We start from the raw sequence: 20,893 nt of genomic DNA, 5'->3' as shown, positions 1-20,893 counted from the left end.
CTACACAGGACGATGGAGCAGATCGCTGAGATTGTGGGAAGAAAGGGTTAGAGTTGGAATGCGCGCCGCAAGTGAGTGTCGGTTCGAGGTGAAGGGAATGTCACCGGATGGGCCCTGCTCAGCGTCCCCCCCCCCCCCGACGTGGTTCGTGCTCTCACACCAACGCGGCCCAACTCCCCCAGGTGGCCCCGAGGTCCACGCGCGTGGACGTGACTCAGGCCGCAATGCGGAACAACAACAGCTCGTGTAGACAGACGGGGAGGAAGACGTGTGGCCAGCAAGTGCACCACCAACACGACCATCTACAACAACAGCAAACACCAACTGTGGCCACCACCAACAACAACAAACACCAACCGTGGCCACCACCACCACCACCACCAACAAACACCAACCGTGGCCACCACCACCACCACCAACAAACACCAACCGTGGCCACCACCACCAACAACCACCAACCGTGGCCACCACCACCAACAAACACTAACAGTGGCCACCACCACCACCAACAAACACCAACAGTGGCCACCACCAACAACAACAAACACCAACCGTGGCCACCACCACCAACAACCACCAACCGTGGCCACCACCACCAACAAACACTAACAGTGGCCACCACCACCACCAACAAACACCAACAGTGGTCACAACCAACAACAACCACCAAACGTGGCCACCACCACCAACAAACACCAACCGTGGCGACCACCAACAACTACAACCACCAACCGTGGCCACCACCACCACCACCAACAAACACCAACCGTGGCGACCACCAACAACTACAACCACCAACCGTGGCCACCACCACCAACAACCACCAACCGTGACCACCACCACCAACAAACACCAACCGTAGCCACCACCACCACCAACAAACACCAACCATGACCACTCCCATCATCGCCCTAAACAAATTCAAACATCCCCCGTGTAGCCTTAACAGACTGTAGGGGCAAATGCTGTTAGCGGGCACACGAGGGGGTTGGTGGTCAGCACCACGCCCGGCCGCCTTTGTCTCCCCCAGTGTCGATGTTTACCCACCGCACCAGGCATTCATCTGAGGCTGAGTCGACCTAGGGGAGGCTCAGGACCGGTTCAGATAATCATCACAGTGGTGTTGGTCGTGAGCGGGAATCGAACTCGGGTGACCTGGTAGCTGTTCTACGCGGTGCTGGTGTGCATCGACTAAACCAGAAGGCGGCAACCATGCGGCTCTTTGGCTGCCCCCTTTGTGGCTCTTGGCTGCCCCCTTTGCGACTCTTTGGCTGCCCCCTTTGTGACTCTTTGGCTGCCCCCTTTGTGACTCTTTGGCTGCCCCCTTTGCGACTCTTTGGCTGCCCCCTTTGTGACTCTTTGGCTGCCCCCTTTGTGGCTCTTTGGCTGCCCCCTTTGTGACTCTTTGGCTGCCCCCTTTGTGACTCTTTGGCTGCCCCCTTTGTGGCTCTTTGGCTGCCCCCTTTGTGACTCTTTGGCTGCCCCCTTTGTGGCTCTTTGGCTGCCCCCTTTGTGACTCTTTGGCTGCCCCCTTTGTGACTCTTTGGCTGCCCCTTTGTGACTCTTTGGCTGCCCCCTTTGTGACTCTTTGGCTGCCCCCTTTGTGGCTCTTTGGCTGCCCCCTTTGTGACTCTTTGGCTGCCCCCTTTGCGACTCTTTGGCTGCCCCCTTTGTGACTCTTTGGCTGCCCCCTTTGTGACTCTTTGGCTGCCCCCTTTGTGGCTCTTTGGCTGCCCCCTTTGCGGCTCTTTGGCTGCCCCCTTTGTGACTCTTTGGCTGCCCCCTTTGTGACTCTTTGGCTGCCCCCTTTGTGGCTCTTTGGCTGCCCCCTTTGTGACTCTTTGGCTGCCCCCTTTGTGGCTCTTTGGCTGCCCCCTTTGTGACTCTTTGGCTGCCCCCTTTGTGACTCTTTGGCTGCCCCTTTGTGACTCTTTGGCTGCCCCCTTTGTGACTCTTTGGCTGCCCCCTTTGTGGCTCTTTGGCTGCCCCCTTTGTGACTCTTTGGCTGCCCCCTTTGCGACTCTTTGGCTGCCCCCTTTGTGACTCTTTGGCTGCCCCCTTTGTGACTCTTTGGCTGCCCCCTTTGTGGCTCTTTGGCTGCCCCCTTTGCGGCTCTTTGGCTGCCCCCTTTGCGGCTCTTTGGCTGTCCCCTTTGTGACTCTTTGGCTGCCCCCTTTGTGGCTCTTTGGCTGCCCCTTTGTGACTCTTTGGCTGCCCCCTTTGTAGCTCTTTGGCTGCCCCCTTTGTGACTCTTTGGCTGCCCCTTTGTGACTCTTTGGCTGCCCCCTTTGAGACTCTTTGGCTGCCCCTTTGTGACTCTTTGGCTGCCCCCTTTGTGGCTCTTTGGCTGCCCCCTTTGTGGCTCTTTGGCTGCCCCCTTTGTGGCTCTTTGGCTGCCCCCTTTGGGACTCTTTGGCTGCCCCCTTTGTGACTCTTTGGCTGCCTCCTTTGTGGCTCTTTGGCTGCCCCCTTTGGGACTCTTTGGCTGCCCCCTTTGTGGCTCTTTGGCTGCCCCCTTTGTGACTCTTTGGCTGCCCCCTTTGTGGCTCTTTGGCTGCCCCCTTTGTGGCTCTTTGGCTGCCCCCTTTGTGACTCTTTGGCTGCCCCCTTTGTGGCTCTTTGGCTGCCCCTTTGTGACTCTTTGGCTGCCCCCTTTGTGGCTCTTTGGCTGCCCCTTTGTGACTCTTTGGCTGCCCCCTTTGAGACTCTTTGGCTGCCCCTTTGTGACTCTTTGGCTGCCCCCTTTGTGGCTCTTTGGCTGCCCCCTTTGGGACTCTTTGGCTGCCCCCTTTGTGACTCTTTGGCTGCCCCTTTGTGACTCTTTGGCTGCCCCCTTTGAGACTCTTTGGCTGCCCCCTTTGTGGCTCTTTGGCTGCCCCCTTTGTGACTCTTTGGCTGCCCCCTTTGGGACTCTTTGGCTGCCTCCTTTGTGGCTCTTTGGCTGCCCCCTTTGGGACTCTTTGGCTGCCCCCTTTGTGGCTCTTTGGCTGCCCCCTTTGTGACTCTTTGGCTGCCCCCTTTGTGACTCTTTGGCTGCCCCCTTTGTGGCTCTTTGGCTGCCCCCTTTGTGGCTCTTTGGCTGCCCCCTTTGAGACTCTTTGGCTGCCCCCTTTGTGGCTCTTTGGCTGCCCCCTTTGAGACTCTTTGGCTGCCCCCTTTGAGACTCTTTGGCTGCCCCCTTTGTGACTCTTTGGCTGCCCCCTTTGTGGCTCTTTGGCTGCCCCCTTTGTGGCTCTTTGGCTGCCCCCTTTGTGGCTCTTTGGCTGCCCCCTTTGGGACTCTTTGGCTGCCCCTTTGTGACTCTTTGGCTGCCCCCTTTGAGACTCTTTGGCTGCCCCCTTTGTGGCTCTTTGGCTGCCCCCTTTGTGACTCTTTGGCTGCCCCCTTTGGGACTCTTTGGCTGCCTCCTTTGTGGCTCTTTGGCTGCCCCCTTTGTGACTCTTTGGCTGCCTCCTTTGTGGCTCTTTGGCTGCCCCCTTTGTGGCTCTTTGGCTGCCCCTTTGTGACTCTTTGGCTGCCCCCTTTGAGACTCTTTGGCTGCCCCCTTTGTGGCTCTTTGGCTGCCCCCTTTGAGACTCTTTGGCTGCCCCCTTTGTGGCTCTTTGGCTGCCCCCTTTGAGACTCTTTGGCTGCCCCCTTTGAGACTCTTTGGCTGCCTCCTTTGTGACTCTTTGGCTGCCCCCTTTGTGGCTCTTTGGCTGCCCCCTTTGTGGCTCTTTGGCTGCCCCCTTTGTGACTCTTTGGCTGCCCCCTTTGTGGCTCTTTGGCTGCCCCTTTGTGACTCTTTGGCTGCCCCCTTTGTGGCTCTTTGGCTGCCCCTTTGTGACTCTTTGGCTGCCCCCTTTGAGACTCTTTGGCTGCCCCTTTGTGACTCTTTGGCTGCCCCCTTTGTGGCTCTTTGGCTGCCCCCTTTGGGACTCTTTGGCTGCCCCCTTTGTGACTCTTTGGCTGCCCCTTTGTGACTCTTTGGCTGCCCCCTTTGAGACTCTTTGGCTGCCCCCTTTGTGGCTCTTTGGCTGCCCCCTTTGTGACTCTTTGGCTGCCCCCTTTGGGACTCTTTGGCTGCCTCCTTTGTGGCTCTTTGGCTGCCCCCTTTGGGACTCTTTGGCTGCCCCCTTTGTGGCTCTTTGGCTGCCCCCTTTGTGACTCTTTGGCTGCCCCCTTTGTGACTCTTTGGCTGCCCCCTTTGTGGCTCTTTGGCTGCCCCCTTTGTGGCTCTTTGGCTGCCCCCTTTGAGACTCTTTGGCTGCCCCCTTTGTGGCTCTTTGGCTGCCCCCTTTGAGACTCTTTGGCTGCCCCCTTTGAGACTCTTTGGCTGCCCCCTTTGTGACTCTTTGGCTGCCCCCTTTGTGGCTCTTTGGCTGCCCCCTTTGTGGCTCTTTGGCTGCCCCCTTTGTGGCTCTTTGGCTGCCCCCTTTGGGACTCTTTGGCTGCCCCTTTGTGACTCTTTGGCTGCCCCCTTTGAGACTCTTTGGCTGCCCCCTTTGTGGCTCTTTGGCTGCCCCCTTTGTGACTCTTTGGCTGCCCCCTTTGGGACTCTTTGGCTGCCTCCTTTGTGGCTCTTTGGCTGCCCCCTTTGTGACTCTTTGGCTGCCTCCTTTGTGGCTCTTTGGCTGCCCCCTTTGTGGCTCTTTGGCTGCCCCTTTGTGACTCTTTGGCTGCCCCCTTTGAGACTCTTTGGCTGCCCCCTTTGTGGCTCTTTGGCTGCCCCCTTTGAGACTCTTTGGCTGCCCCCTTTGTGGCTCTTTGGCTGCCCCCTTTGAGACTCTTTGGCTGCCCCCTTTGAGACTCTTTGGCTGCCCCCTTTGTGACTCTTTGGCTGCCCCCTTTGTGGCTCTTTGGCTGCCCCCTTTGTGGCTCTTTGGCTGCCCCCTTTGTGGCTCTTTGGCTGCCCCCTTTGGGACTCTTTGGCTGCCCCTTTGTGACTCTTTGGCTGCCCCCTTTGAGACTCTTTGGCTGCCCCCTTTGTGGCTCTTTGGCTGCCCCCTTTGTGACTCTTTGGCTGCCTCCTTTGTGGCTCTTTGGCTGCCCCCTTTGTGACTCTTTGGCTGCCTCCTTTGTGGCTCTTTGGCTGCCCCCTTTGTGACTCTTTGGCTGCCCCCTTTGAGACTCTTTGGCTGCCCCCTTTGTGACTCTTTGGCTGCCCCCTTTGTGGCTCTTTGGCTGCCCCCTTTGTGACTCTTTGGCTGCGCCCTTTGGGACTCTTTGGCTGCCCCCTTTGTGGCTCTTTGGCTGCCTCCTTCCGGGCAGCCGTTTAAATGTTTTTTTAACCTAAATCTTAAAACGCAATTTAACGCGAAGATAATAAGCAAAGTATTAAATATGAAAGGCAATGGGTCACTGTGGAATGTCTTGGTGACAACGAAATGTACAGCAGTTAAACTGCATTGTTAAAGAATAACTGTGGGAGGGAGGGGGGGGACTAAATATCTGCAATTTTATGCATAATAGAAGTTAGTTTTTTGGGTTAGATTGCGTAAATATAAATGTGTCGTTTAACCTGCGCCACCACCCGACACAGCCGGTTACGTAAACAGAATATGTCAATTCGTTACGAGTACAGCACACGGTGTGTTGGAGAGTAAATCCACAACATTTACAACCGGCATCATCAGGCGGCAGTCAGATTGGTTGAGAAATCCTCCTGTGTCGTTCTCAAACAGCCGCAGTTTATTCCATCACCTATTTTGTTTGTTTAAGTCAACTGCTGTATACCTGCTGCTTTGTTTACCGTTTTGCGTGTGATGCGGTTCTCGAGCCATGTTGGTCAAGGATGAAAAAAAAAACAATGATCTCTCCTTCATCTTCTCCTTCTTTGAAAGGTTGCCGACCCCTGAACTAAACCCCAACAACAGCACCAACAGAGGTGCGAGGGGAACTACTTTTGGGTGCTGCTCGTGTGGTCGCCCTCTCGAGGTATTTGCGTTGTTGTTGTTTTTATGGGCGCTACAGATGGGACCAGACCCCATTCGCGGACGCAGTGAACCGTTAAGCACACACGTAACTGGCCCTCTAAATGGCCCTGTCTCCTACAGAATTGCAAAGTAACGGCTCCTCTACATTTATTTGTCTTTTTTTTGTGCGAACCAGCCCTCTCTCACTGCCATTATTGGTCATTTCAGTGCGGCCTAAAGGTTGAACCACAATTACAGAGGTCACCTCCCGCCCCCCGCTTCAAACCCACACAGGCTGCTGGGGCGAGTGCCGTGATGAAGACGGAATGGCACACGAGGGGGTCGTGTGGTCAACCCCCTCCACGCCCGGCCGGTCCTCCACGTGCTCACGTCTCGACGCACACACGCGTGCTCAGTGAGGGGGGGGGGGCGAGTCGCGACGTACGGACTACTACGACGACAACGACCTGGTTGAGGCCTTCATCCAGCAGTGGAGAGATCGTGCCTGCTGCTAGCGATGGTGATGATTGTGCGCAATGAAGGTGATGCACGATCGTCATCGCCAGCAGCAGGCACGGTGCACAGTCCTCATTAGCGGTTAGCGCTACGCTGCGCTATGAACCCGGCTACCCGAGTTCGATTCCCGCTCACGGCCAACACCAACAGTGACGATTATCCGAACGGGTCCTGGGCCTCCCCTAGGTCGACTCAGCCTCAAATGAGTACCTGGTGTGGGAAACATCGCCACGCGGCAGGCAAAGGCGGCCGGGCGTGGTGCTTGTCACCCATCCGCTCGTGTGCCGTGCCGGTCTTTAAAGGTGCCCGCTAACAGCACTTGCCTCTAAAGTCTGTTAAGCTTATACGGGGGTTCTTTGTCTTTGAGTGTAATGGGGGGGGGGGGGAGGATGCTCAGGACAAGTTCAGATATCACTCGTCACGAATCGAGCTCAGCTCGGAGGGTGCATAGCTTGGTGAGCTATTACGCAAACGCTCTAAAACAACGATACGTTATGTACAAGATGTACATATATCCCGTATATACGAGTGGGGAAGCGGTAGCTGTAGCGGTCAGCGCGCTGCGAACCCTGTCACCCGAGTTGATTTCCGCTCACAGCCAACACAACTGACGATTACCTGAACCGGTCCTGGGCACCATTTAAGTCGACTCAGCCTCAAAAGAATACTCTTGACGCGACGCGTAAACATAACCACGGCGTAAACATAACCCACTCAGGAGACAAACAAAACCCCATCAGGGCCGTGCGTGGTAGTGCGAAACACCCCACCCGCTCGTGCGCCGGGTGCCGGTCATCAAATAGTTGCTGCTCGCTAATGACAGCACTCGCCCCGACAGTCTGTTCAAGGCTCTAGTGAGGGGGGGGGGGGCTTCTGAGCCTACATGTTGCTGTAGGTAGTGCGCAATCTCTGGGGAGTACCGTGTCTTCACGCGGTGAGACGCGCGATAATCAGCCCGTGTTGACATTGCGAGGCGCTGCCTTGACTGATGACACCGGCGCTCGAGAGGGATCGCAGCAGCAGCAGCAGCAGAGCCTCGCTTATCGCGCGCTCTTCCCGGTGCCTCTGTCGCCGCTTCATCCCAGCGCTTAGCGTGGGTGCCCAGAGTGTGGCCCCTGAGTGCTGTGCTTCTGCTATGTGTGGGGTTTTAAAAAATATATATATAAGAAATATAAACGACAAGGTTGCGGTTCGTCTTCGCAAGCCTGAACCAGCTGCTCCACACACACCGCCGGCCCGGAGATTCAATTTGGTACGAAACGAATGCTGATGAAATTATTCACTCCCAGAGGGCCTTGTGGTCTGACGGGAAGTCTAAGAAAAACAACTTGTCTTTGCAATCTGGAAGGGCAGATGTACGAATGAGATGTCTGTGCTTATTTGTTTCGAAATAAGAATTGGTTTGTTGGTCTACCCTGTGATGATCAGCGGGTGGCAAAACGAGGTTGGCATGGGCCCTGTTTGCTACGAGGAATTCATTGCTCCCGTCCGGTTTACCATCAGCACTTCTTCGTAGTCCGACGTTTCGCACCCCCCGACCCACCACCGCCCTGCCCCCCCCTGCCCCGTGGGCCCCAGCGCAGTTGCACCCCCTGCACACTCGAACAGTCACGGCGCTGCCAACTTCGCAAACAACTCCAACGATATGGTTCCTGAGATTCATAGAGGAAAACGGACGATCAGTTGTATTTCTAAGCTTTATTATCAATAAGTATGAACACTGCCATGAAAAGAGTCCCATAACTTAGCAGTGAGACGAACACTGGAGGTACTCGGAGGTTTAATTTGGAGTAAAATAAGTTATACGAGCACGTATTCACATCTAAAATACTTATGCGTTCTCTCCTATGCACCGGTGAGTTCGTATAGTGAAAGCACGCACTTCTGTTGTACGAGAGATGCTGAATGTCAGTGGGGACTGCACGTTAATGAGTATTAATATCCGTTGGAGCTGGCGATATCAATCATATGCGCTATCAAAATCTGTTAAATATATTTGGAGTTTTCTCCCAGTCTTCCGATTTTTACCTCCACAATTAGAATCGATGTGCGTTAGGAGAATTTGTCTGCTATAAATTTCCACGTGATAAGCCACTTCGTTGAGCTACACTGTCACAACTTTTTTTTGTTCCTGGGTAGTAAGTGTTATTGCCTAATTGCTTATGCCTCAAAAGTACAGAAAATGGCTATTATTCTCCACTAACTTTGCTTTTGTGACTAGGACAGTGATATTTTGAAATGTACCTATTTTCAATGAAAAAACGGGAGAATTTGTGTCTTTTCGTTCATAAAAAGTCCGAAAAAAACCAACATATGAATCAAAATTTACATGTCGAGGTTGGTGAACGTGGCCAGGAGTAGCCTCATGGCGAAAATCTGAAATTAATCCGGCTTATGATGGAAATGGGAAGTGCTGTTACTACTCTGGGCCACAGTTTGAGTGAGATATGGCCCCATGGAAATTCATAGACTTACACAGAGACCCATATGCATACCCAGAGATTATTTGACTCACATAGAGATCCATATACAAACATAGACACCCATAGACTCACGTGCGGTACTATACTACGTGGTTTTGTCGTTTGAGATTGGTGATACCGTTGTTTCATCTGCCGTGCGATGTTCTGATTTCGCTTTCAACGCAGACCATTGACCGGTGAGGGTTCCGATGAAATGCATGACACAGTCCGAAACATAGGAGACACGGAGGGCCAATGGCCCCCTTGTTTAGGGCTCGTCGGCGAGGCTTAGCCAGACGCACGGTCTGCACGCATGGGTGCACAGCTCGCGATAAGAGCAGGCCCTTATAATTACACTTTTTGGGACCACGTCGGCCACCGCGCTCTGAACTCGGCGTGAACTCTCATTTATCATCTCACGTGTGTTCACCCGCGGGACGAAGCTGATGCTACAACCACACGCATCAGCTACATGTGCACGCATTTGTGTTGTTACTGTATAGACCGATTTGATTTTTTTTTAAACTATACACTTGATTTTTGTTTTACCACGCAAATGCCCACTGAGCTATTTAACCCTTTTCAGAGTCACCTGGCTAAACACGAGAGCGCGTCGAAGTGGATTATTTTAATACGTTGGAATTTATAGTCGCAGTCAAATAATCTAAACGCGTGTTTGTTTCTAAATGAGGGGGGGGGGGGCAAAACAGGAGGAACCCGAAGGAAATCCGCGGATTGAAATTATACAACAATAGGCAACGTCAGGGAGAAGACGAGTGTCATCGGTGGACGCTGCAAACGAATATATAATGATCGTGGACACTGACGCAAACAATGGAACAACAGTTGAAACGACACGCGAAGAGACGCACAATCGGAATCACACCGAGACACGGGAAGGCGAACCCACAAATCGGGGAACGTTACGCGCATTGGGCATTTCACGTGGACTGTTCAGAAAAAAGGTGGCCCCGTGTACCGCTAGAATAGGCGATGGACGACACTGACGACGGGAATGACAGCCACATGGAGACCGAGAGGACGTCAACCGCGGAGATGAAGCGATGAAGATCAGTTCAAGTGTTATGTTTGTGCGCATGTGTTAGCATGTACTGTATATGTGTGTGTGTGTGTTTTATATGGGGCGCGGTAGTGTAGCGGTTAGCGTGCTGCGCTACGAATCTGGCGACTCGAGTTCCCACTCACGGCCAACAGTGACGATTATCTGAACCGGTCCTGGACCTTGCTTGGGTCGACTCAGCCTCAAATGAATACCTGGGCGTGGTGCTGGCCACCCACCTTAGCGTGTGCCGTTCCGGCCTTCATCGGTGCTCGCCAACAGCACTTGCCCCAACAGTCTGTTAAGGCTTACAGGGGGTCTTTGTATTTTATGGTTAACGCACTCCGCTACGAACCCGGCGATCCGAGATCGATTCCCGCTCACCACCAATACCAGCGGCGAATATCTGAACCTGTCCTGGACCTCTCCTAGGTCGACTCAGTCTCAAACGAGTGCCTGGTGCAATGTGTCAAGATCAGTCCTGCGGGAACAAAGGCTGGTGGGTTGTCGTGTGCCGTGCCGACATCCATTGGTGCTTACGAACAACACTTGCCCCGAACAGTCTGTTACAGGCTGTATGGGGCCTCTTTGTCAGTGTACTTGTGAGATTGAGCGGTGAGATGAATTGTAGTGGCATCGCAGGCCCGTGATCGACCATGATTCATGATGATGAAAAAGAGCCTTTAGAGCTCATTGGATTCCTCCAGTGTCAATACATATTCTGATTCTGATATTATTATACATTGTATCGTCTGCCGTTGTGGACTCTAAGGAAATCGGCACGACCGGTTTTTTTTTGCATTTGTAAACATATATTAACTTTGTTATTTTATTTTTAATCGATGAGGGGTGCAGCCCTGCAATTGCGTCTTACTCACCACTGCTAGCGGAAGAGCCCCGACTACAGGGTATTTGGTCTACTCTAACATTCTGCCCAGTCATCTTGAAATAGTGGGGAGTACCCACATTTTACCCCACCGTCCGCAACCTGCCGATCAACTACATGTGGTGTACCCATTTATACTGCTGGGTAGATGTGGGGAAAATACGAAATGTGCAGGGTTGTTTTAACTGCCGAGCCGGGAGATCGAATTGATCCGACGATCACTCGATAGCAAGTCCAGTGGCATACCCATCACAGACTGCGCGTGGACTCTATTGTAAAAGCATGTTTTTGAATTCATCGGTAGTCTAATCATTTAAATTATCTATTGCAAAAGAAAGTTGCGTTCATGGACTCTAGCTCAGTTACTAAAGAAAGTTTTGATTAATTATAGCGTCGAGATAGAGAACATAGTGTAATTTAAATAAAATAATACATTATTTAAATGAGTGTATCTCTGCTGTTACGCCGCGCTTTGTATGAGCCAGGTTCTGCCTTGTGACATGTACATTGAGTCGCAATGGACACTCATTTTCTTTAAATAAAAATCATCCAATCATATATACCCCGCAGGGTTTGGCGGCGATTGGTAAGCTGTTCGAGCACTGCGCTATGAGCCCGACAACCTGAGTTCGATTCCCGATTCACGGCTGGCACCGTGGCTCCAGCGTGGTGAAGTATGGTCAAACAACCCGCGTAACCGACCCGATATAGGCGATGATTATTACTGTTAACTTTTACACACACATAAAATATCATTAGAGTCATAACTTTGTTACAATTAGATGAGCAACTTTTTTTAATCAAAGCAACCTAGCGCGGTTGAACACGTATTAGAACCGTGTGGCTAGCTCGTATTATAACTTATTTTAATCTGGATAGAGCGGATGATGATAATGATGATGTACATCACTGGGAATATACAAAAGCGCCCTTAGGGCTCAGCACTGCCAAGTTTGTTTAAAGATGGACTGGTGTGTTAAATGGTTCTCTCTGATTTACACAGGCAGGTTACTCGCCGTTGCTATGTGTGTGTCATTAGCTACAGGATATATACTATATATATAAAACTTACACATACGTAGAGTGTAAAGGCATTTGTCGTTTTTATGATGTGACGAATGAGAGCAGAGCTCTGAGTAAGCGTGGCGTCACACACACTCACGCACACAAAGACAAAGTTACCCGCGTAGTCTTACCAAACTGTTGGGACAAGTGCTGTTAGCGAGCACCTATTAAATGTGCCTATTTAAGGACATTAAATAACCTATTACGGCCGATACGGCACACGAGGGGGTGGGTCGCCAGCACCACGCCCGTCCGCCTTTGTCTCCCCAAGTGGCGATGTTTACACACCGCACCAGATACTAATTTGAGGCTGAGTCAACCTAGGGGAGGGCCCAGCGCCGATTCAGGTAATCATCACTGGTGTTGGCCGTGAGCGGGAATTGAACTCGGGTCGCCGGGTTTGTAGCGCAGCGCGCTAACCGTTGCGCTACCGCTCCCCATACACAAAGACAAAGATCCCCCGTATGGACTTAACATGCTGTTGGGGCAAGTGCTGTTAGCGAGCACCTATGAAGGCCAAAACGGCACACAAAAAGGCACACGGTGGATGGCCAGCACCACGCCCAGCCGCTTTGGTCTGCCTAGTGGCAATGTTTTACACACCAGGCACTAATTTGAGGCTGAGTCGATCTAGGGGAGGCCCAAGACCGGTTCAAATAATCATCACTAATATTGAGCCCTAGAGCGGGAATCGAACCCGGTTGGCCAGGTTAGTAACCGCTCCACCACCGCTCCCCCCCGCCACACACACACACACATTCATACACACAGACACACACACGCGCGTACTCACCTCCCTCCCGCTCCCCTCTCCGCACGCCTCGCCTCTTTAAGGGCCCCGCCGTGTGGGCAGTTGAGCGGCACACGCGAAAGTCTCTCCAGCGTCACACGCAGACCGCTCGCGTCTGAATAACCTCGCTCTGCTTTCACCACAGCCATCGTCAGAGCGCCGTCAGCCTGTTGCTTCCATCCATGTAGCCGTCGTTCCTACAAACGCGTCTTACAAAGCCCGATAGCAGCAACCTTTTAAGTCCCGTTACTTTTTGTTCTCGTCGTACGTTACACACGAGTTGTATACCGCTCGTTTGTACAGCCACCGAGGCGCGAACGTGGAGTCGCCGCTGACTCCTCGTGCGCTCTAAAACTCCGCGTTACGCAAGCGAAGAGAACACTTGCACACTTTCTGATACATCGGCAACGCAGCGATCCAACTCACGGACACACAGAAAACCAAAAGGGATCTCCATACACGCAGACGCACACAAATACCAAGGACGCACCGAGACACGCACGCGCACGTGCGCGCGCTGTTTCGGGTTGCTGTGCATCGACCAACTCGGCTCAGCTGTGTAAAGAAGAACCTTGAGAGACAGAGAGAGAGAGACGAGCGAGGAGAACGAGAGAGGAGGAGGAGGCAGGGAGGATAGAGGCAGCAGGAGGAGGTGAAGGAGGAAGGGGACAAGCGCTCTTCACGCATGTGGACCCGCTTCCTCCAGGACAACAAAACGTGCGGCGGTGGTGGTGGCGCGGCTCACGCAGACCTCGGCGCTGCCATGAGCTCGGACGTGCTCGACATGAACACCTTCCTGTCGCCCGGCATGCCCGCCGCCTCGCCCTGGATCGACTTCGCGCACCCGAGCGCCTACAACCCGGCCGCGGGCCTTCACGGAGGGGCCCACGCGCCGGCCTTCATCAAGCAGGAGCCGCCCGGGTGGCCTCCCTCGGCGGCGGCTGCAGCGGCGGCCGCGGCTGCAGCGGCGGCCGCTGCGTCCGCGCAGGAGCAGCACGAGGACTGCTTCAGCGCCTTCACGGTGCACTTCACGGGGCAGCTCACGGGCACCAGCGCCTGCCGCTACGGGCAGTTCGGGAACGGATCCTCGGGGCAGCTTCCTGCGTCGGTCGGGTCACAAGTCCCCGCGGCATCGCAGTCGGCACCGCCGGCACCGGCGCCTCCTCCTCCTCCTCCGCCACCTCCGCCACCGCCGCCACCGCCACTACCACCACCGCCGCCGCCACCGCAGTCCTGCAATCAGCCGCAGCATCCAGGCCCCATGGTGGCAGCGGCTCAGTCGCTGTCCTCCATGGCTATGGCCCCGTCGAGTCAAGCCAGGCTGTATCCGGGAGGGGGATACCACCTCAACCCCTGTCTGGAGACGTCGAGCAGAGGGCAGGGTGAGCACCGCGCGGGGTTTGTGGACACCGCTGCCGTCTGTCCGCGGTGTTCGTGCTCCTCTCTCACAGCTCTCCGGCGTGTTGTGGGTTTTCTGGCCGTGCTAACTCACGCGTGTTTGTTCGGCGTTATGTTCCGACGCATGGCCTCGTATTTAGTCGGATTTGCAGACGCGTGGACATGGAACAAACACGTAAATGTACAAATATGGACGCGAACTCAGGGGCAGATGTTTTAATTCACAGACAGACGCATGAACTCACAGATAGGTACCTTGCCCATGCACATGAACTCATCGACAAGGGCGTACATTTTTCGTCCCACGTGCTGTGAGCTTTTTCAGTTGTTGATGTTCCTGAACACGGGGGGTAGAACCCATCCATCCATAGGTTGCCAGGAGATTGCAGAAGCGCATTCTTGCGTAGATCTGTGCGGAGCATTTCGGCCCTTCTACAACTTGAGGTCAAATGGGATTTGCCAAACATCCCGATGCTAGCCCCTTCTAAAAGAGTATACAGACTCATTAAGACTTTCCTGTATAAATAAAGGGAATTATTGTTCATTTGTAAAACAAAAGTATAATTTTTTTTATAATTTTGACTTCACATTAATTTTAGTTTTACAAAGGAATACATGCCTGGGTAGTTACATTTACTCTTTAAGAGTTTTGTTTTCGCTGCGCTTATTTAAACTCAAATTTCACTTTAAAAAATACTTGCGATCTCCTCAATGAGCTTTCACCCGGTCATACATTAATATCTTATGTCCAAATAATTGACTTAAAATATCGATTATATTATCAATATGGAAAATCGCGCACGTTGATAATCAGCGCGCACATTACCTCTGTATAACACGGGGAGCATGCGCGTGTTTACATACGGTGGATCATACATTTTAAAAAGTAAACATAATTTCTTTAACAGTATTTTCTGCCCGGCTCGTTTCTCACTCGTGTGTGAGGCGTCTGCCTTCCTGGCCCCATCTCTCTCTCTCTCCACTCATTCCTGTCCTGGGCCATCAAATTGCCAGATGCAAGAATAGAAAATTAGAATGTCCATGTCCACTCCACCACAGTCCATCACATCATTGGTCTCACCACTTTAAACCACATTTTTTTAGACCTTGCCTCTGAGTCTCCATCCTGTTGCTTCAATGTTCACCATCTTCCTTCTTCCGATATATGCATGTATATTGAACTTATTTAGCACCGTACATAGCCAACCGTGCAAATAGGAGGCACGGGCGAAGGACAACAACCAAAGCACAAAAAGCAGTTCTAAAGAAATGACGTTTAAATCTAGATTTTACATTTCCTAGCTCCAGTGGCTTCCTAATATCGGAAGGAAGAACTTTCCAAACGGATGCATAAGCGCATCTGAAAGCGCGCAATGCAGTGACCGTCTTTGTGCGATGGCTTGCTAAAGGCTGCTGCGAGGATGACCGGATGACTGTAGTTCGCATGATCCATCCCTGCTGCTTCAATGTTTCACCACCTTCCTTCTTCCAATGTGGATTTCCTCTGTTCTTAAGACGTGTCCCAGCCATCTGAGTCGCCCTTCTAAGCGCACACCGTCCATGCATTTAATACGCCTGTGTGTAGAATGTGCCCCAGGGTGTTTGAACGTTTCAAATGCATCGCCGCTTCATTGAACCGGGCATCATCCGACATCAAACTTCACCGACCAACAAACTCTCTCTGCGGGGACTCTCCGTAAACGTCAATGTTTCATAAAGAAGGCTGGTCGGCTGAAACGTCGAGATCGTCCTTTACTCTCAGTGACCGTGAAACTAAAAATAAACTTGACGTTAAGAGTTAAATTAGCCGGTTAGTTTATACCAACTGCATTTTCGCGGAAATGTTTCGCAAGCCTGGCAGGGGTGGATGATGTTCTAGGTACTCGACTCGCGCCCTGTGCTACCAACCCGATGAGCTGAGTTCGATTCCCGGCCACGGCTACCGTCAGTGGCGAGTGATATCTGAACTGGTCCAGGGCCCTGGTCATCACCGACCTGCACTGACAACAACCTAACGCAACCCTTCCCCTACCAGACATTAATTCAACAGTGGAGTGACAAATGATTACAATTGTGTATTGTTCTGTTATTGTAGTTGTTCATAGCTGTCGTAATGCCAGCTGTACGGTTGAGTGTCGTTCTGATTAAACCTCGTTGGCAGTGTTTATAATCAAGTTTTACGCTTGACGGGAGCAATGCGTGTTGTGGATTTGATTTAGACCATCACGCGCAGCGGAAGAATGTTACGTATTTACTGTCGAGTGAACGCCGCAGCCCGATCCACGTCGGTGAATGATATCCCACGCGCACACGACGGGCAATGTACGACACGCGCGTAGCGTGCAGTGCAACACGGAGCTGTGTTACAATTACGACTTCTGTAACGGCGTTTCGAGAAAAAGAAGGAATAGTTCTCATTTCCTACGGCCATCTTGATCGCCATCAGCCACGATCGATCCACCGCTCGATGTGGGCCTCCCCAAGGCGTCGCATCTCTCCTGCACGTGCGCTTTATCTCATCGGTCCGTCTTACCGTTTTGTTCCCCGTCCTTGGGCCGCCGCTCCGTCATTCGTCTCGACCACCGACCATCGTCATCACGTCTACGCACGCGTCTTGTCCATGCGCAGCTTTTTTTTACTTGCCTTAAACATTCAATAGTACAGCTCTCTACGTCGCTTATGGAAGAGAGAGAGAGATACTCTTTGGTTCTTTCGGGTAAAGTCTACCTACGTGACTTTACCCGAAAGAACCAAAGAGTATGGATTCCTGCAGTCACGAAAGCTTCAAATCAAGAGAGAGAGAGAATGAGAGAGATGTTCGCTGAATTGGTTCCCGGCGTTTCCCTGCACTTCACCGAAAAAGAAGAAGTGCAGCGTCTGTTTGGCCATGATGATTCACTGTCTGCAACTCCGTGGGCAGTCAGAAAGCAGATGCAGATGGCTCGGCTAAGTTATGGCTTTGGCCACCAACGTGAAGTCGCGCGTCTTGTTTGCTCGCGTTGTTCAAAGTCCAGCCAGGACCGTTATACAGACGTTCCACACGGCACTTTAAACTCTACCAAGAGCTCGTACATTGATAGACGCCTTCCTCGAAGTGGTCGTGAGTAGGCAATGGGACGGCGTCGTATAAATCTTGTAAATGACGAGAAACCACAATCATCATAACAGAATAATATTGCAGGTCGGGAAAAGCATACATTTCAGAGAGCAACATTACAGAAACGTGTGCGAAAAACGTGCGGCATCTGCGCATTTTCGAAAAACCACCAGCAGTTCCTGAATGCAGGAGAGATCGGTATTAATCCACTGCTGGATGATGGCCCTGCTCCTAACGTTGTGCGGGTCGTGGTGGTTATTTACCGTATTAAACCACAATGGTCAGTGCGGGTGTGTGAAAGTGGGGAGCTTAGACGAGTGAGCATAGAAGGACAGTACAACAATTGATCGTTCCTATAAATATGTGTGATGCATGTGTACGCAGGATTGTAGCGTGTTAACATGGTGGAATTGATACATATCCATTCGATATACGCACTGCAGTATATGTGTATATTGCAGGGCTAAGAGGCGTGATTTTGGGAGTCGGTAATTGCACGAGTGGTTGATTGAGTTGATGCGCACGTTTATTGTCGAGCCTCCGTCACATTCATCGTCGGTGTGAAGTTACCTCTGACACTCATGGATTAAAGTACGGATTTAAAGATAGGCATATGAGCCCATAGATAGACTCATGGACTCATGGATAGATCAATAGACAGATGGACGGACGCATGGCCTTGTTTTTCGTCGCATTTACAGACACGTGAACTTAAACAAACACGTAGACGCACAAATATGGACGCGGACTCAGGCAGATGTTTTAAATCACAGATAGGCGCATTAACCCACAGATAGGTACCCTGCCACGCACATGAACTCGTTGACAAGGGCGTACGTACACTTTTAGACAAGGCGCATCGACGCGCATGAACGTACAGACACGGGCATTGACAGAAGCATGAACTCGTAAATGATGGCGTTAAACTAATAATACGTGGACAGACGAATTAACTTACAGGCAGGCGCATTTCACAGATGTGAGAAATCATGAAAAAGAGTCTACACTCACCGGGATAGACCCTCTGACCGAGAATTAGCCGCACAATCTCACCGAGGGCATTAACAGTCCCCGGAGCAGAGTGCGCGGAGAGCCCGGTGAAGCTCTCAAACAGTGACTGTGCAGCGATTTGACTTGCACCACGCCGGCCTTTGTCTCCCCAGTTGGCGATGTTTTTTTTCACACCGCAAACATTTGATACCGAGTCGACCGAGAAGAGAGGCCCACAACTCGTTCAGATCATTCGTCACTTGCGTTGGCCGTTAGCGGGAATCGAACTCGGGTCGCCGGGTTCGTAGCGTAGCGCGCTAAAACCCCTGCGCGCCGCACACACACACACACACGCACAACAAAAAAACGCAATCTGTTTCTACTAAGACACGTCCACCCGCATCGACGCACCCCAATTCGTCTTTCGTTAATGCTTTTCAGGGGAAAGCGCATGGACGTTGCGTTCATATTCCGACGGGGGGGGGGGGGGGGGGGGGAAGGCGCCCTGTTTGTACAGCGATTTGTCCTGCAACAAAAATAATATGCGCGAGCCTCGATATAATCCATCAACATCCCACGCGCGATCGCTGCACGCGTTCAACGCTCTCAGCACGAGACGTCGAACCTCCGCTTTGGGCGTGCGCATCGCGTGTCCGTCATCCGGCCCCCGTGACAGTCCCACTGCATCTGTTTGGCAGTGCAGCGAAGCATCTGTTGAACGGAACAACGACCTTGCCGATGATGGTCGGAGTAAGAATAAGTCAAACCCGGTTGCCAGAGTTGCTCTTGATTTTGAACAAACGGTAACTGCTGGAAAATATCTGCCCCGGAAGAGGCATTCGTTGGTCGCGGGGGTGAAATATTTGATATGAGAATAAAGTACAACCATTGTCGTGATGTTCGTCATGGGGAGGTTGTTTGACCATACTTCACCCCGCTGGTCAGTGCGGGTTGATTAAAATGTGTAAGAAGGGAGCCGATCTAAGGACAGGTGTAGATATTCACTCGCTATTGATGTTGGCCTTGGCCGGGAATCCGACTCAGGTAGTTGGGGTTCACAGCGCAGTGTCCCGAACTACTGCGCTCTGAACCCAATCCGCCTCGCCACTGAATATTCTACGGAGCCATATAAGCATGCATATCTGCTACATATAATCATGCATATCTGTGATATGCATGATTATATGTAGCACTATAAGTTATTACAGTATCTTCCATTTCTGGATTTGGAAACTCCGGGTTAACTGATTTTAGTAAGTGTTAGATTAATCATGGCTGATGATGATGATGTGTATAAATGATCGCTTCACCAGCGTGGTGAAGTATGGTTAAACTACCCCGCCACGACTGACACGGGTGTGGGAAGGTCTTAAATCAGCAGTGGATTGACAAAGTGCTGTGAGCTCAATTGCAATGCTATACGTATATGAACACTTTGTCGTATATCGAATATACGACTATATGATCGTGTATCTAAGTTATGAGTATGTACGTTTGTATGCCAGTTTACAAAGGTATTTATCATCGATACATGCGTTCTTAATTCGCGACGACTTTCAAAAATTCGTTAAATTGGCGAATCTGATGAGAGTTAAACATTAAAGTAAAACTGCAAAACGAGTTCATCGCAATCAATCGACAACGCATATTTATTGCTGAACGTATTTATTTACAGTAACAGGCACGACACTTTTAAGATAAAATTGCAATCCTACACATGGGCAATATCTTAAATCACGGTGCTTGAATAATACAAAATGTATTTATGATACATATAGGCATAGTAAATGTGCAATACGGTGAAGTGCACTGCGTGACTATGTACAACGTGCAGGATTTTTATCTTACACTTATATTCGCACATTAATTTAATATATCATTATATGTATAGAGTATTGCGTATAGTTTTTACAGGTTTAAATTAATCGATAAAATAATATTGCTATTGGGTTGTGATACGTTTGATAGAAATAGGCTTATCGGAAATATGCCTATCAAATATTAGTCGCGTACTTGATATATATGAACCGCATGCTACTATATTTACGAACAGATGGTTATAATAAACTAGTTCAGTATGTATCAATATACTGTTCAGAAATATCAGATGCGTACTAAATTTTTATTCGAGATACATTTACTGAATACATAATACCGTGTGATAATTGTAACACAGTACTTGTGTATATACTACACATGTTAGTAATATAGTACTTTCAGAGTAACAAACGAGCGTTACTATAAATAATACGGAATCAATAATATTGCTGCTGACAATGTCACGGTATTGGGCTTAGTCGTGAAAGTACGGCGAACAGAAGTCGCTTACACACACACAGGTTTCGCGATCCATTGTGATTTACTCTTATGTAGAGTTGCATTTCTTTCGCACCGTACATAGCCAACCGTGCTAATCCAAGGTTGCGCTTGAGGAGGCCGTCATCCAGCAGTGGATTGATCATGGCTGATGACGATAAAGATCCCCTGCAACAGACTGTTGGGGCAAGTGCTGTTAGCGAGCTCCTTTCACGGCAGGCACGGCACGCGAGAGACCGGTGGGTGGCCAGCACCACGCCCGGCCGCCTTTGTCTCCCCTGTGGCGATGTTTACACCTCCCACACCAGGTACTCATTTGAGGCTGAGTCGACCTAGGGGAGGCCCAGTCAAGGGACTGTGGTGGTGACGAGACGAAGCGAATGTTGTTGGCTCCGGTCCGTGTTTATTTTCCTTGGATG

General features: G+C 51.3%; 1 protein-coding gene and 1 long non-coding RNA gene across 4 annotated transcripts in view; one reads left to right on the top strand and one right to left on the bottom strand.

Moving 5' to 3' along the window:
* The window catches only part of LOC142924021 (uncharacterized), an 82,766-nt gene extending 70,003 nt beyond the window's left edge, over positions 1-12,763 (bottom strand). The window contains exon 1 of the long non-coding RNA XR_012941154.1: positions 12,677-12,763. This is a non-coding gene — a long non-coding RNA (uncharacterized LOC142924021). The remainder of the gene's footprint in view (positions 1-12,676) is intronic.
* WT1 (WT1 transcription factor) overlaps positions 12,745-20,893 on the top strand; it is a 32,842-nt gene continuing 24,693 nt past the window's right edge. For 2 of the 3 annotated variants that reach the window (XM_032948943.2, XM_032948942.2), the window contains exon 1: positions 12,746-14,055. In XM_032948943.2, the coding sequence (XP_032804834.2) occupies positions 13,359-14,055 (697 nt within the window). In that variant the 5' untranslated portion in view covers positions 12,746-13,358. Of the gene's footprint in view, positions 14,056-20,893 lie in introns of all 3 variants that reach the window. The other variant, XM_076065323.1, reaches the window with a different exon arrangement.

Source organism: Petromyzon marinus, chromosome 7, assembly GCF_048934315.1.
Source record: "Petromyzon marinus isolate PM22_M1 ecotype Great Lakes invasive population chromosome 7, UKy_Petmar_22M1.pri1.0, whole genome shotgun sequence".
In the NCBI taxonomy this organism is placed as follows: Eukaryota; Metazoa; Chordata; class Hyperoartia; order Petromyzontiformes; family Petromyzontidae; genus Petromyzon; species Petromyzon marinus.
This window is presented reverse-complemented; position numbering and strand designations above follow the sequence as displayed.